Source organism: Poecilia latipinna, unplaced genomic scaffold (assembly GCF_001443285.1).
Source record: "Poecilia latipinna isolate Pla-1442-1.1 unplaced genomic scaffold, P_latipinna-1.0 Scaffold13, whole genome shotgun sequence".
NCBI classification, from domain to species: Eukaryota; Metazoa; Chordata; class Actinopteri; order Cyprinodontiformes; family Poeciliidae; genus Poecilia; species Poecilia latipinna.
In genome coordinates, this window is record NW_015112629.1 from 264,229 (window position 1) to 279,665 (window position 15,437).

At 36.1% G+C, this 15,437-nt stretch overlaps 1 protein-coding gene across 2 annotated transcripts in view; it reads right to left on the reverse strand.

Moving 5' to 3' along the window:
• The window catches only part of sfswap (splicing factor SWAP), a 64,639-nt gene that overhangs the window by 41,885 nt on the left and 7,317 nt on the right, over nucleotides 1-15,437 (reverse strand). For both annotated transcript variants that reach the window (XM_015031058.1, XM_015031067.1), the window contains exons 3-10: nucleotides 12,913-13,044; nucleotides 9,897-9,973; nucleotides 7,501-7,726; nucleotides 7,161-7,261; nucleotides 5,303-5,441; nucleotides 3,317-3,575; nucleotides 2,971-3,123; nucleotides 2,750-2,843 (exon numbers count right to left, since the gene is read on the reverse strand). In XM_015031058.1, coding sequence (XP_014886544.1) covers nucleotides 2,750-2,843; nucleotides 2,971-3,123; nucleotides 3,317-3,575; nucleotides 5,303-5,441; nucleotides 7,161-7,261; nucleotides 7,501-7,726; nucleotides 9,897-9,973; nucleotides 12,913-13,044 — 1,181 coding nt within the window. The remainder of the gene's footprint in view (nucleotides 1-2,749; nucleotides 2,844-2,970; nucleotides 3,124-3,316; nucleotides 3,576-5,302; nucleotides 5,442-7,160; nucleotides 7,262-7,500; nucleotides 7,727-9,896; nucleotides 9,974-12,912; nucleotides 13,045-15,437) is intronic.

The window sequence follows — 15,437 nt, forward strand, 5'->3', positions numbered from 1 at the left end:
CCCCATTTTAAAAATTTTTTTTTCCCAAAAAATGAAAAAAAAAAAAAAAAAAAAAAAAAAAAAAAAAAAAAAAAAACAGTAGTAGGATGATTTTCTTTCTGTGTGACAAAAAAATAATTCCTTCAATGTTATTCTGAGAACAGAGTTGTGTGCAATAGTGTGTTGAAGAAATGAAGAAACCAGATGTTGTACTTAGACTAACCAAACATGGAGAACCAAGTTTGAAACTGCCTAGTTTTATTTAATGTAGGTCAAAGCACTTATTCATTTTAATAAGTGCTTTGACTTAATTGAAGTCAAAGCACACTTAATTAATGGGACAATTAAGTGACCCATTAAATGAACTCGAGCTTTTTGGGGGAATTACAACCAGGCAGACTTTGTAGGACTTCTTCAGGCGTTTAGAAGTCCAACTTATGCACACAAACCAAGCTTACTTTTCTGAAGATGTAGAGAAAAAAGACTCCATTTGAGAAAGTCACATTTTTATAAACTAATTAAAACCTGAACATCCACTCTCCAATCACTTGAGAACTCCATCTACGTAGATATATTTCATGACAGATGAAAAAATAGTAGACACAACAGTTTATCTGTTGGAAAACTTGGTGGGGCGTGAGAAATTTTAAGAATAATTTGTGAATAATCCATAAAGGAAACAAGCTGAACGATAACAGCGCAGAAGGTGAGTAACATCGACACCGGGTATAATTCACATGCATGTATTACATGTAGAAAATGTCATTTAAGATGCTGAATGCCAGATTTGTTCCTCGCACTCCTGATTCATGAGATCCATCTTAGTCAAGGAGTGCTTCAAATTGGCAGGTTGGCTTTGGAGCGGTTGCAGCTGCAGAATAAAATGGGACATCGTGCAGCTATCATTGCTCTGTTCAATGAAGAGGTTGGAGAGCATATAATTCACGTACATCGATGACCTCATAGGTACATCTTTTTTTTATTGCTTCTCCCTCTCGGACTGCACCTGTAACTACACTGACAAAATAGCGGTTGTCAACTTGACCAGGGATCTGAGCAATGGTCAACTCACTTGTTTGACCAAAACAAGAAACTTTGTGTTAAGAAATCATATTTGTCCTCGATGTTTCATTTCACATTTGTGATATGCAACGCATGTTTTGTCTCAATGCCGGAAAATATGAAGCGTATCTACACTGTCGTCACCACCACAGCAGCTACAGGAATATAAGGTGATGAGTTTCAAGAGTTTTCACCAAAAACAGCTGCCACGATTTGGGAAACTAAATAAAACCACTTTGTACCAGTCGGGTCTACACTGATTAACTTTTCAGAGCTGGTCAGTAGAGGAAAACGTCACTTAGCAATTATATGTAAGCTCCATTGTTCAGCCCCAGAGGTTCGCATTTTGCGATTGCAAAGCAGTTTTTTTTGTTTGTTTTTTTGTTTCTGTTGCACGTCAGCAGCAGCAGCATGTGTGAACAGCAGAACGGCAGATGTGGAGAGTAACAAGAGAGCTGGCAAAGCAAAACGCACAACACCAAACATCAACACAGCTGATTCTGCAACTTGCTATTTTTAAGTTCTGTCAGTCTATGAAATACCAAAGGTGAAGACGAGGCTGCTTAGTGAGGAGGTTATTTTTGCACCAACAGGGTGTGCAGAAACATGTGAAAAGTGCCCAGGACTCAAGCAGATTCTGCCGGCTCGGTTATCGTAGTGGAAATACCTTCATCTTCAAGGTAGACGACTTTGCAGTGATTATCAATCTGTACTCAATGCAACTTTTGACCATATCCCTGGCAGATAATCTTTTCCATTCTCAGTATTTTTTTCTTTTCCTTATTTAAATATTATGGATCAGGAAGTCTCCAATTCCAGTATGTCAGATCCAAGAATATTTGGAACGTAAAGCAACTAATTTCAGGGTTGACCAAGTGCACTGAATGAAACAACCTTTTCTCAATCTCAGAGGCCTACTGATATAAAAACTGCTCATATTAATAGTTCAGTTTTTTTTTTTGTTTTTTTTTGTTTTTTTTTTCATTCAGATCTAGCAATAATTCCTCTTCCAGGATCGCTAAAGCTAAACCAATGGCTGAATATGAACATTGTGCTCCAGACAATAATGAGAATTACTTCTAAATGCATGGAATTTTAAAAAAATTAAGAGGTTACGTAAAGCTAACAGTGGCTGAATTTAACCTCATAGTTTTATAACATTTTTAAAGCAGCTGGATTCATCCAGCAGAAAAAAAAAAAAAAAAAGAGATGCTCTTTGTGTCAGCAGATGTAATTTGCATCGTTCTATGGAATCTGAAAATGTTCTGGTTGAACTGTCGAAACATGCCTTGACGTGATTATTTAACATCTGTCACATTTTTAGATGTTTACAAACTGAGTGCATCAACTACATGGGGATTCTCTGGTCTGCATTGGAAAAAACAAACCTGAACTTGCTCATTGCCAGCTTTGTAAAACTAATTTTATGTTAATCCAGAACATCCTTTGTATTCAAGATCAACAGGATCAACAGCTGACAATATTTATTCAGGTGTTAATGAATGTTTTGCATTGCAGTTGCTAAAAACAAACTGTCAATACTGTCATTATTAACTATTTTGATATCATCTTATTTAATATTACATAGCTAAAGGTTCCCGACGAAGTAGACACAAACAGAAAAAAAAATGTAAGGAAACCTTAATCCTCTTCTTTTAGATATTAGGTGAATATGTATATAAGAATCTTAAATAATATAGTATAATACCTCTGATAGGGCTTTTCCTTCTTTTAGCAAGAAGTAATTCTTCTTAAACTCATAATAGGCGTTGTACTGATGCCAAGACTGCAGAAAATCAAACCTACAAAAGACAGAAGCACAAGTTAAGCTTAAGGATGATGAAGTAGTACTGGGGTGACCCTTTTTTTTTTTTTTTTTTTATTACAATCCGATTACACAACAGATTTGTGCTTCATAAAAACAATTACCGGGGATCGTTCTTAGCACGGACACTTGCTTCGAACTTCAGTCCGTTCCTCGCAACATACTCAGCCAGCTTGTCTATGACTGGCTGGATGTCGGGTGGCGGGGGAATGATGGCTGGCGGCGCCGGTGTGGAAACTGGAGCTTCAACTTTGGAGCTATATTGGGGGGGAAAATGTGGAAGTGCAAAGCAAGTCAGCAATGGGCAACACTGCAGATACACGCCAGTATGCACGTAAAAGGTTATTTTACATACTAATTTGATAATGTGTGTAAAATAAGAAAGCATTTCTCAATTCTATTCAAATGTTAGACAAAAAAAAAATCTATATATACTCATCAAGTTGATACCTGATTTCTGGTATGTTCACAGCAGCAGTAGCAGCAGCTGGGGTGGAAACCTGTGGGGGAGCTGCAGCTTGTGGTGCCACGGTGACAGTCACAGCAGGTGTTGAAGTGCTCTCACTGTGGGACGAAGGCTCAGAGGAAGCAGGGGCCGAAATGACAGCTGAAGTCATATTGTTGTAGTATGAATTTGCATCTACGCCAGGTGGAGGTGCAGCTAAGCAGTATGAGCCATCTGGAAGCATGTAATACCCGTAGTAGACAGCTGCAGACGAAAGAAGAAACTATTATAAATACATTGTCTTTATTTATATGTATTGGAGTAAACAGGGGGGGACTGAATGCAGGCACGGCAAACGTTTTATGTCAAATTAAACATTTTGGAAATCACTGTAATAACAGATCTTAGGAATAACCTAAATGCTCCATTTAAAGGACAAACAGCTCAGCTCATTCAATAGAGATGCTTTGATGAATACAACACACAGTTACGCTTTTGAACAGGAACAATACCGTGCAACTAATTTTCTTGTCCAAACAACCAAATAATAGCTTTAAGTGGAAAATAATTATCAGTTCTTGTTGAGATTGGCATCAATAATTTAAATATTTGCTTTAGGCTGTGATTTTGGGGTGTTTTTATGTCAGACGCTGATGTCACGATAATGGATGCATGATGAGCTTAAAACATTAATTTGACACTGTACGGAATCATTTCAGCCTCTTGAATTATGCAGGCTTTGCATTTTAACCTTGCTAAAGAGCATGGACCAGTCAAGGAAAAGTTACCCGCTGATGGAGATGGAAATGGAAATGTGCTATAAATAACACAAATGCCACTTTTGTTTTTTGGCTCATTTGCTGTGTTAAAATTACTTTTTCAAGGAAAGTTAAAATGAAAGACAGGGCAACACCAATGCCTCTTATAGTCCTTTCATTGATGATTCAAGTTAAGAGGACAAACAAACCCAAAGGTTTAAAAGGACATCAGTTTCCTGTAAATACAGATGAAACCAGATATTAAAAACTGATAGAGTTGCGATCCTACAACTCTATCAGAAGGAGGTAATAAAATTGCACATGTGTATAAAAAGGTCACATTAGTCGTCAGAAGTTTTTTAATCTGAAAGATCTCTTATTGTTAAAAGAAAGGGTAAAAATGCAGGGACAGGGATAAAATAAATGGTCAAAGTAGAGACAGTGTGATATTAACACATTACTCACTGAGCTGGCTGATGTTAATGACACTATATTTTATAGTTAGGAAAATAAATAGTCAAAGCAGGGACTCCGATTTACAAACTTGTCATGCAGCACAAGATTAAGAGCTGATGTTTGTGAAAGGAGGTCTGAAGTGAATTGTAGATATCCACACATATATGGGAGTAGTGAATAGCATTAAAAAAAAAAAAACACTGATAAGGAAGGGTATGAGATTCTCATGGTGTGAAAACCTACAAATGTAGCAGCATAATCTATTCACAAATATTTAGTTGCTATTTAAACATTAGTGTCTTTAATATTTGTTATGAAAATACATAAACCCAAGACAAAAATATAGAGCATGCATCTATTTCATATCTTCTTGTGAGAAACTAAAAAGTGAAGTGCTTCACAGATGAGGGAGGGGCTGTGATGTGAGGTTTATTACACAAGCAAAGAAAAAATCTGGTCACACTTGTGCTTTTTCTGGCATCTTGCAAACCAGGTTTTGGAATACAGGAACAATCACTTAGCCACATTTGCTTTTAGCACGTCAGATTATACATTCAATTAATGTCAGCACCAGCACTGATGCAGGTAAACGAGAAAATAAAAGGATTTTCGAAAAGATGTAAAATCCCACTACGAATACAATACTGCACAATGGACTATTTGGTCTCTTCAACGTTATCGCAAATGTAATTTTTACATATACATTTAGCTCTGACTTGACCAGCAGTCTGAGAGATGCAATAGAAGTGATTCAGTTTTCTCTGTACGTGTACTCACGGTCAGCAGAGTACTGGACTGGTGGAGTGGGTGCAGGTTCCTCAGGAGCGGTGACTGCAGCTGCTGTGCCATTTCTTTCTCTTTGAGCTTTTAGTACAATTGCTGCCAGGGGATGATCTGGGTCCATAACCTTAAGAGGCTGCAGAACAACAAGACCATTAAGGAAAATTTAATATGCCATTTTAAGTACTTTTTTTTTTTTGTTCCATTTCCAAATTCAACACTTTTCCAGACTCAGTTAGATTTATGCATATTTGGACACTGAAACTTAGTTCATCTGTTTACTGAAACATGTTTCAATTATAGTTATGTAACAGACATGGACATAATGTGCAGACTCTCAGTTTTCATTTGAGGGCATCAACTGGAGGGCCACAAACGACAACAGAAGTGGATGACTGCAGAATAATTTCCATGGTGAAGAGAAGCCCCTTCACAACAGCCAATCAAGTCAACAGCACTGTCCAGGAGGTCAGTATTTTATTGTACAATTAAGAGAAAACTGCATGAAAGTCAATACAAAAGTTTCACCGCAGGGTGCAAGGCACTCAGAAGCCTCAACAACAACACTGACACAAGTGATGCAAGTCACTTTTGTCATAAATTTGTCCAAGTACAACTGGGCCAAAATGAATAACTGATATTTATTTCCACTTTGTTTCTGTTTTGGGTTGCAGACTGTTTAACTGAAGCAGAGAATTATGAGAGGTGTGGTCAATTTTACACACTGTCAAAACTGTAGGTAATTATTGGTTGCCGGTCATAACAGAGGCACCAACATCAAATTTTAATATCGACCCAAATTTCCCCATCAGTGCACTACTATGCAAAACTTAAAATTATCACTAGGTGAAAACATTTTACTGTAACAATAAAAAAAAGTTTATACCAAGTCTTTACAGATCTCTGAAACCGGAGATGATAACATAATTAGACTGCATTTTCTTGCAGTGTAGCTATGCTATATTGCTGTCTTCCTCAGTTAAACGTCAACGTTATAAAGAATTTAGACAATAAAGCCACAAATTATGGGACAATGAATCCTAATTAGAAAATGTGTTCTTCATTTGGAAAGAAAATCCTAGCTTATGAGAAATGAGTGTTCTTCAGCTTTTTGCTAAAAGAATCTGATTATGTCCTCATAAAAAATAAGATATGCTTTCACTGTTGCTGCATAGAGATCAACACGTTTCATGACAAATCACATAAAAGCACTAACAAAAATATAGCAGCTTGATAACAGGGAAATGCAAGACAAGTCATTACACATTAGTCTCATCAGCACACTGACAGTAATTATAGGATACCAAGAAACAGTGATGAGGATGCACATAACTTTCAAAAGATTTCCTTAAACAGCAGCTTAAACTCACTATTCAATAAAAAAATATATAATCTTAAACTCTGTGATGTTACTTTTTTAAGATATAAAATGTAAAGCTATACTAACAGTTTATTGTTGTTGTTGGCAAACAGAACATTAAAAATTTAAAGCTTCTCCACCCTTTTCCCAACATGACACATCAACTCACTGAAGAATGTACTAAAATCAGTCCAAATACAACAAAGTATGACGAAACTAGGCAACTGGCAGGGGACAAAAGTGCCTTCCAACAAATAAAACTCCCATTTCTGCGTGTGAAGTTTCAACAAGACAAATTCCCTTTATTTTGTTTAATGTACTTGTTTTTAAAAATGTTGTAGCATCTGCTTCAAGGTGCTGAGGACATTCATATCTTAGAATCTCGAGGGAAAAGGGTTTCTAAAAATACAAAGAAAAAAAAATGGCCTGGAATATACAACGAAAAAAATTCTATGAGAACAGCCAGACAATGAAGCATCTGTATTCTGAAATTACCTTTGTCAGCTCCTCTAGCCGAGAACATTTCTTAGGCGCAAAAAGACTGGGATGAAGATAGCTTCCATCTCCATCATCATCAGAATCTTCTGAATTTGAGTCTGGCAAGAAAAGAAATACTGCAATGATTTTTACTGAATGAATGACACACATGTCAAATATTAATGCAGATTGTGTTGGGACTGAATATGCTAAAGTGCTACGGAAACGGGTATCATGGGCATGAATGTCATTAACCTTATGCCTTTAATGATGCTTTTGAATCATTTTCCTGGATCATACAAAAAACAAAAATAAAGTTCTGTAGCTGCGGATTCAGTAAAGGATTTGTGAAACTCACCCTGCGACTGGTCCTGCTTGTTAGAAGAGACAAGGTTGTATCGACCTTCCTTCATGGCCCGCAAGATGTGTTTATAATACGGGTTCAGATAGTGGTCAAACCGGAGAAAGTCAAACTGGGAGTTCCCAGCCTGCTTTGCTTTCAGCACAATCTCAAACTGAGCCCCCTGCTGACACACAAAGTTGGCCGTCCTCTCGATGATGTTGTGAGTCTTGATGGTTGCCGGCTGGAGGAAGGGAAAAACGAATTAGCGTAAATGCAGTAACGTAAATGTTTAAACCAATCTTCTCACTTGCACAATAAAAATAAAAATTGATTGCACAGGTACTAAAATAACTTGGGTATAAGAAAATGTGTAAAAGCTGAGCATAAGTTGTATAAGTATGAATTAGCAAGCATTAAGATGCAGCATGCAGTGACAACTGCCTTTTCGCCCAAGGACATCAGGCTTTTGATGTCCGAAACATTTCCATGCCAAGAGCTCTAAGCCAATTGTGATATTATAAAAGAACATTCAGGATGAAAATCAGTGGAATGAGGAGAGATGCTCCAAAATTTGTGCATTAATTTTGCACAATGTGTGCTTTCAGTGATTAATTACAGCAATTACCAAGAAAGACGGTAGAAATTTCTAATAGAATAAACATCTCGCCAAGATAAAAGTTAATATAAATATATTATTAGTCATGAAATTGGCAAAAAGGGTGCCATCGCCCTGCAAAAACCAAATCAATGTGTTTGGGACACATAAGGACATATTGATATACAAGAACCCTTTTTAAATGTGCAATTGTGGGAAAAGGGTGCAGAAAATGTACTTTTATGTTTACAATTTAGTTAGTTAGTTTGTAAACAATTTATTGATTTTCCTCACAATGGATCTAAACTATTTCACATTTTGGGTCCTACAATGGAGCACTGTGGATGAGGACATTTTGTTTCAATCATGTCATTTCACAGCTGAGACATTTTGTATACACTGACTAATCTATGACTTTTTCAAGCTACTTTAAGTAAATGCAGTTTTATGGGTGGCACAGATCACATATATTACAGAAAAGTCATTTTGGTTTGATCAGAGGTCATAATTGCAAAATTCAACTAGCTTAAAAAGAGATCAGAATGACGATCAGTAGATACAAAGTGCAACACAAACGTGGAAATCAATAAAAAAAGTAAAATTTAATAATATAGGATGTGAGCATTGTTCATGGCCATCTAATTAATGGAACTAATATAAACAAAAGTGAAATATAAACAGAAAAATGTGTTATGTGCAAAGGTATTTATTTAAAAAAACTAATATAAGAACACTGGATAACACATAGAAAGGAGATTTAAATGTTACAGATGAAAATATTAGGTCTTGCAAATTAACAGAAATTAGGAGGCAGCTTGCTTCACAAAACTAAATCTGAAAACACTAAAATAATACTTTGTATGCGGTGTTGCACATGGCTTCAGTCAAGGTAGTGAATGTAACATGTTTAAAGAAAGTTTTGTTTATAACATTCACAAAATGTGTACCAGTGAAATGCAATTAGAAAGACTATTATGAAGGCAATTTATTTCCACTGAAGCTTTATTGCCTGAACTGGATATTGGGCTGTTGAATATGCACGCAACCCATGACAACAATTAGCTTGTTTTCTTTCCTCTCATGCATAAGAAAGTGGGAATCACTGGGGTTCCATCTGTAGACACCGGATAGAATGAACAAACACCAGTTTAAATATTTTAGCCTTCTGTACAACTGTTTCCCTTTTAGACGTTACGTCAACATGAAGTTGTGTTCTGCTTTAGGCAACTTACACTGATATGAAAATGTGTGGAAGGGTGTAGCACAGGTCTTTAGAGGTAGTTACCGTTACCAAAATATTATATGTGGCAAAATCTGCTGGAAAAACTAAATATAAATCAGGTTCCTGCTTTTCTTGTTTTTTAAGATAGTAATAAAAATATATATTATTCCATTTATGTAAAACAACAAATATTTGAATTTTAGGAACTTGTATTTATTTTTTTTTTTTTCTGCCAGTTAAAAAAGGCTATTTACAATCTCAGCAAGATATGGGCCATAAATTTTATGGACAAATTAGAGCTACAAATGGCAAATGTTAAAAATTGGACAACTTTCAACTTTTTTGTGTCTGGATTAAAGATACGATGATGTTCACTCAAGTGGCTTCAAGTTCATTTTCAATTCACTTCAATTAGAAACATTCATATAATAACAAAATGGCCATGGTTGTAAAACTGAAGAACACAGTAAAGCAAGAATGTTGTGTGTTACAGCACCTCACCTTAAAAGAAACATAGAGCCTTCATAAATACTGTATATATATGACTACAATAGGCTACACTAGCCACAAGGCAGCAGATATATTTGCACTCACCAGCTCCACATCTGGTGGGATAGCAAGTCCTGGGGGGGCGACAAATGGTTCTTCACTTTCCTCAGGCTCTGCTTCCTCTGTGTGCGTGTGAAAAGAAAATGGAATAAAAACATTGAGAATCCTTCTTATTTATGCTTTGAAACAAAATTAAAATCTGATACAAGATTTCAACAAGGTTCGCACAAGGAAGGCAGAGAACACAGAATTTCAGAAAAATCTAAAAAATGAATAAGACATTTCTTCCGTCATGCTCTTCACTTCAGGAATATATCACAGTGAAATACCACCCTAGCCTTCACCTTCATCTTGATAACAACACAGAGGTCAGACAGAGACGAGATTTAATTTTTCATGTAGTACTGCAGGGAGTTTGCGGAATGATAAAGGGGCTTTTTAATTTAATACAAAGCCACAAAGAGCTGTAAAAAAAAAACTCAAACTTTCTGCCAGACCAAGGGATTTCATTTGCCTGGACACTTGTACCCATGGGTACGATCTTTAAATTAGCTTTTGACAAGGTTGAATACTATTCATTCCATCACATGTCAAATCTCTGATCAGATTTAGTGAATATGAAAGCCAATATAAAAAAAAAACAGTTATGTCAAAACAAATTTATATAATTACGGTTTTGTTGTGTTTATAAATCTGCCATACTTCTGTTGAAGAGGGAAGTCTACTCAACTGAGACAGTGAGAAAGCAAATAGATTTAAAGCAAATCATCCAATAAAGATCTTAATTTTTAAAGGAAATTAAATCAAGTAGAGTGTTATGAAATGACTGCCAAGTAATGGAGATTTTTCAGCGATGCCTGCAGTAACCCATTAGTTGTATTTTGACAGAGAGCATATAAATTACACCGATATTAACCTTCTAGCGGGTTTGGCTTTCACTCAGGGACATAAAATAGGGCTAATGATCTTATTTATAATATCATTGTCTGCATCTGTTGCTGTCAACTACTTCTTTGAGGGTATTATTATGAGAAGGGTCTGCGCTTATTTTAATAAATCAGCATTTTTGATAATGTCAGTGATGTGCTTCAACTCGGCCACCTGAGCCACACAGGCCTTTTCCCAAAAGGCAAATTCAAATATTGGCATTTTCAGCAGACCTTTTAATACCACTGTTCAACAAATGTTCCTTGAAGAGAATATAAAGCATCACTGCTTACCTGTCAGCCTATTGGAAATGCCTCCAGCAGCCACTACATCAAATATGTAAATTGGAGGAGTGCACCAGAGACTACTTTTTTTCCCCCAAACTTTGTGAAGTTCAATTTCAATTTTAGGCCATTGGGCCTTGTGATGCAAGTTATTTTAAAGGCATATTAATTTTCCCGCCATCAATTTGTATCTATTACTTTAATGTTCTTCATTTAATTGGACATGTGAACTTTTTTTTTTTTTTTTTTCAAATCTAATGGAGCAGTCAGTCAGTTGGCTCAAAAGAGAATCTTACTTTATTTTCATGCTTATTACATAATAGATTTTAAGATGTATTGATCACCAACAAAGTGCTACATGGTTGGGCTGTTATCCCTTTACAACACAACCCTCAAAAGCATTCAGGTTTCCTATCAAAAAGCTACCTTGCATAATCCATACAGAGGCAAATCTAGGCGTAAGAAGTTACATTGTGGTTGGGGAAGTAAAGCTGACTGAGGCAGTGAGAGGCCATGTAGTGCAATGTTTGCTGAATATACTAAAATGCTTTTATGTTTGCTGGCAAAAATTACTCAAATTATTCAACAATCCCAGAAGCAATTTTTTGAATAGGAATGAACGGGCACAAGCTTGGAAGATAATCTGCTGGGCAGCCAATGATTGATCATCCCCACATCTACTGGATCTGTCCTAATCTAGACCTTCAGAAAGGATGTAGCCTCGGTCGTTGCAGAAATCACAGGTTCTCCTGCAATATAACATTCCAATATGCTTATATAATATATCTTCTGCATACCTCTGAAGATTTAAGTAAGGATGATGCACTGCTTTTAAAGGTTATGCTGGCAGCAACTAAGAAAGCCATTACCAAACAGTGGCTATAAAGAACAGCCCTGCACCTCTTCTCTTTATTACCACCATTAAGCACACCGAAGTATTAGAGCAAAATAACTTACTGTTTCCTGCTACAAAGCGACCCATTATGGGATGATTGGGAAAACGCTCTTCCCATTTTTCACCAATAGTTACATATAATATCACAGTATGTCCTATATGTACAGTAAATTAATTCCATACCCAGAACCTTTTTCTAAATGTTCTTGGAATGGCTGCTGATTGTCTCTGTAACTCCGTGAATGTCAATACTTGCAATAAAGGGATTTAATAAATGAAATCATTAAATGATTAAAGTTTTAAAAGCATTAACACAGGATGTTTATTTCTTTATGTTCTGCAATAGTTGGGGCTTCATGAGTAATTTATTCTTATGACAATTCCTATTTCTATCTGCTGTATTATGTCTTTTGTCAATTGATTTTATTTCAGTATTTATAGTGCAGAATATTGGTTAAACCTGGTATTTTAATTGTACTTTTAAGGTTACTTGAATAAGAAAAAAGAAAAAAAAAAAAACAGAAGATCTCCCGCAGCAAAAACATTAACACAAGAAAAAGATATTTAATACTCTCATTCCACTTACTTTCTTTTGATTCTGTCAACCTTTGTATGTTGTGTCATTGCCACAAGTAAATATAATTTTCATCTATACTTTCAATTAGAGATACACATACGTTAAAAATTAAAATGTTCTCCCTGTTCGTTAAGTGTGCCAAAAATGAAAAGTCATAAATGTTATATCTGCAGATAGATAAGCAAATGGCACGCATACAGTTTGGGCAGTAAAATTAAGGCTAGGAACATATGCATACATGAGGATAATCTTTTAAAATGAATAGTTCTTCAAAAAACAGGACTTAACTGCTTTGATCCGAAAGTAATCAGTATCTGCCAGTGAAAAGCAGATGGGTGTATCTATTCTAAGGATAATAGACCCTTTACAAATTCTCACCATGTTCCTTGTTAGCATCCTCTTCTTCTGTGGGCTGTGAGGGATCGTAGTAGTCAGCGCTGTATTTGAAGGCCACTGCATTGTAAGTGCCTTCGTCAGCCAGGGCCTCACTTAATCGTTTGTATTCTTCCTCTGTAAAAGGGAGAAATACATACAGGAAAATTTGCATTTTCACATAAAATAAAGAGGACTAATTGAGACCTTGTAGCATATTCAATAAGTTACAAGGTCAACAAGCGCAAACTGCTGCTTGTTAAAATTGCAATAGGTAACTTTTATAAAGATATCTGTTGTTACACATTTGATACATAATTGTAACTGTCTCCTGACAGTAAATTTATTCTAATTAGTGTCCCAAAGTAGCCCGTTCACAGAGTGACATATTCAATTTCAACAACATAGTCTGTGTTGATTATGCTCTCACTGCATGCACCGACAGACCTGTGGCTAAACATGACTGTGATGAAGTTTTAAATACATTTTAATCATAACTTTCATGGCAATCGCAATAAATGCCACAATATGTCATACATTTTGAGTCCAAGTCACCCATCCCAAATGTACAATGGAAATTGTCAAGACAAAGAGGGAAAATATACTTCATCCGTCAGGATGTCTATTTTTAATATTGCTTATGGGCGAATAAATATGACATGCACATTGTGTTTCCTTTCCTTTCTTTCAGACTAGACTTTGACAGGCTAGTCTGAAAGAAAAATGGGTAAAATAAGTCAAAAATATGGGCGGATGACTAAAATTCATTGTTTCAGAATAATAAAGCCTTTAAAGAGACAGGTCTGGAATCACAGTTTAAAGGAAAGCTAGTCATATTAAGGCATGACCTTATTTGCAGCATTAAAAAAAAATATTTGTTTATTTAGCAACGAGTATTTCTAGTGGTTTGTTCACTTGGATATTTTGTTTGCATTCACAGAAAAAAAAAGAACAGGATCAGAATGGACTAGAAAAAGCCCCGGGGAGAAGGAGAGTGGCGGGTGGGTGGGGGAGAGGGGGTTCATTGCAAAGTCACATTTCAGACAAAAACAAGAAAGTAAACAAGGCAAACATCTAGTCTGCCTGAAAATAAAACTGGCAGTATATTACATTAGCAGCCTAAACTTGACCAGTTCAGCAAGCTGCAAGCAAATATTGATTTCACTCACATCCCAGGATAAAAATTGTACCCTGCAGCAGTAGCCATTTAGTTCAGACTTGCAGAGTGCAACCTGCTGTTGGGTCAGATTGCCTTACCCACACAAACAAATCTCTCCTGGTTTTGTTTATGGCTGGTCTGAAAACAGCTTCTTGGTTCTGATGTGGAGTGTTTCATTAAGATAAAACTCTTGCATTATGTTGGAGATAAAACTCAAAAATCGCTTTGATTTGCGTGTGGCCAACAAAAGCTGCTTTTAAAATGAAAACATTAATTTAATTTATTTTTTCACAAACTACATTCATAGGGGAGGCTCTTTGAAACTTTAAGAAGAGAAACTCCTCTGTTAAAATTCATGACATCTATCAATGCTTCTCATATTGACCCTTTACTGGTCAGATGGGTAATAGACAAAGCGAATGGGGTCAAGCCTCCAAATTCAAGGGCAGAACAGTCTGCACAATGGACCGTCTGCAAGGAGTGTGCATGACTCAAACCATTAGCTGACTCATTCTTTGCTGTCAGTTTGGGCACAGGACACCATATTTCACTTAAAACATCTATGTATTAATTCAATGGCAGTCATTAAGTCTGTCATTCACAAAAAAGTACTTTGTCACCAAAATAATCAGTATAACTATGATGTAAAGCATCTGAGATGCAAGTGTCCTAGACATCCTAAAGTCAAAATGGATTTAAGCATTAGCTATTAAGGCTGAGACAGAGGTGGCCCACTTTAAAGACAGAAGAATGAAGGTGCACAGAAAACGGTTATTGGCAGGACTAACTTTATGTGCCCATCAGAGGTCATGCTAGACTTTTTTTGCTGTCCCTCATTTTGACTGACGACGTCAGAATAAATATGTCATATTTTATTTTTACCCGTCAATTTTTAAATGATATTGACATACGCTATTCAGTTGGATTTAATTTTTTATGCAGTTTAGCTAATATTCAGTTAATGAGGCCCCAGTAACTACATATAATACATATAAATTAAATAACTCTACTTGAATTATGAGCGATTCACCTGCTAGGGTCTGAACGCACAGCCTCACAACGACATTCAGAGCAGAAATCTGCACTAGTTATTCAGAAGTCTCAGGTTGAATTAAGCCCATCATATTATTCTAAATACGATGTTACTGCTTAAATCCACCATTTGAGTAAGAAGTGCAATCTCTCCTGTTTTTTTTAGCCTTTTTTTACCCTCCCTTGGTCTTAAAAGATGGGTCAATTGAACCTGCAAGCTTTCTACCCTGTGCGTGGTCCGGGCATACGCTTTGATAAGGGTTTTTTGTGTTTTCTTTGACCCGGTGAGGTCATCTTTTTGCAATATCTTTGTAATGAAAAGTTTTTATCACTTCATATT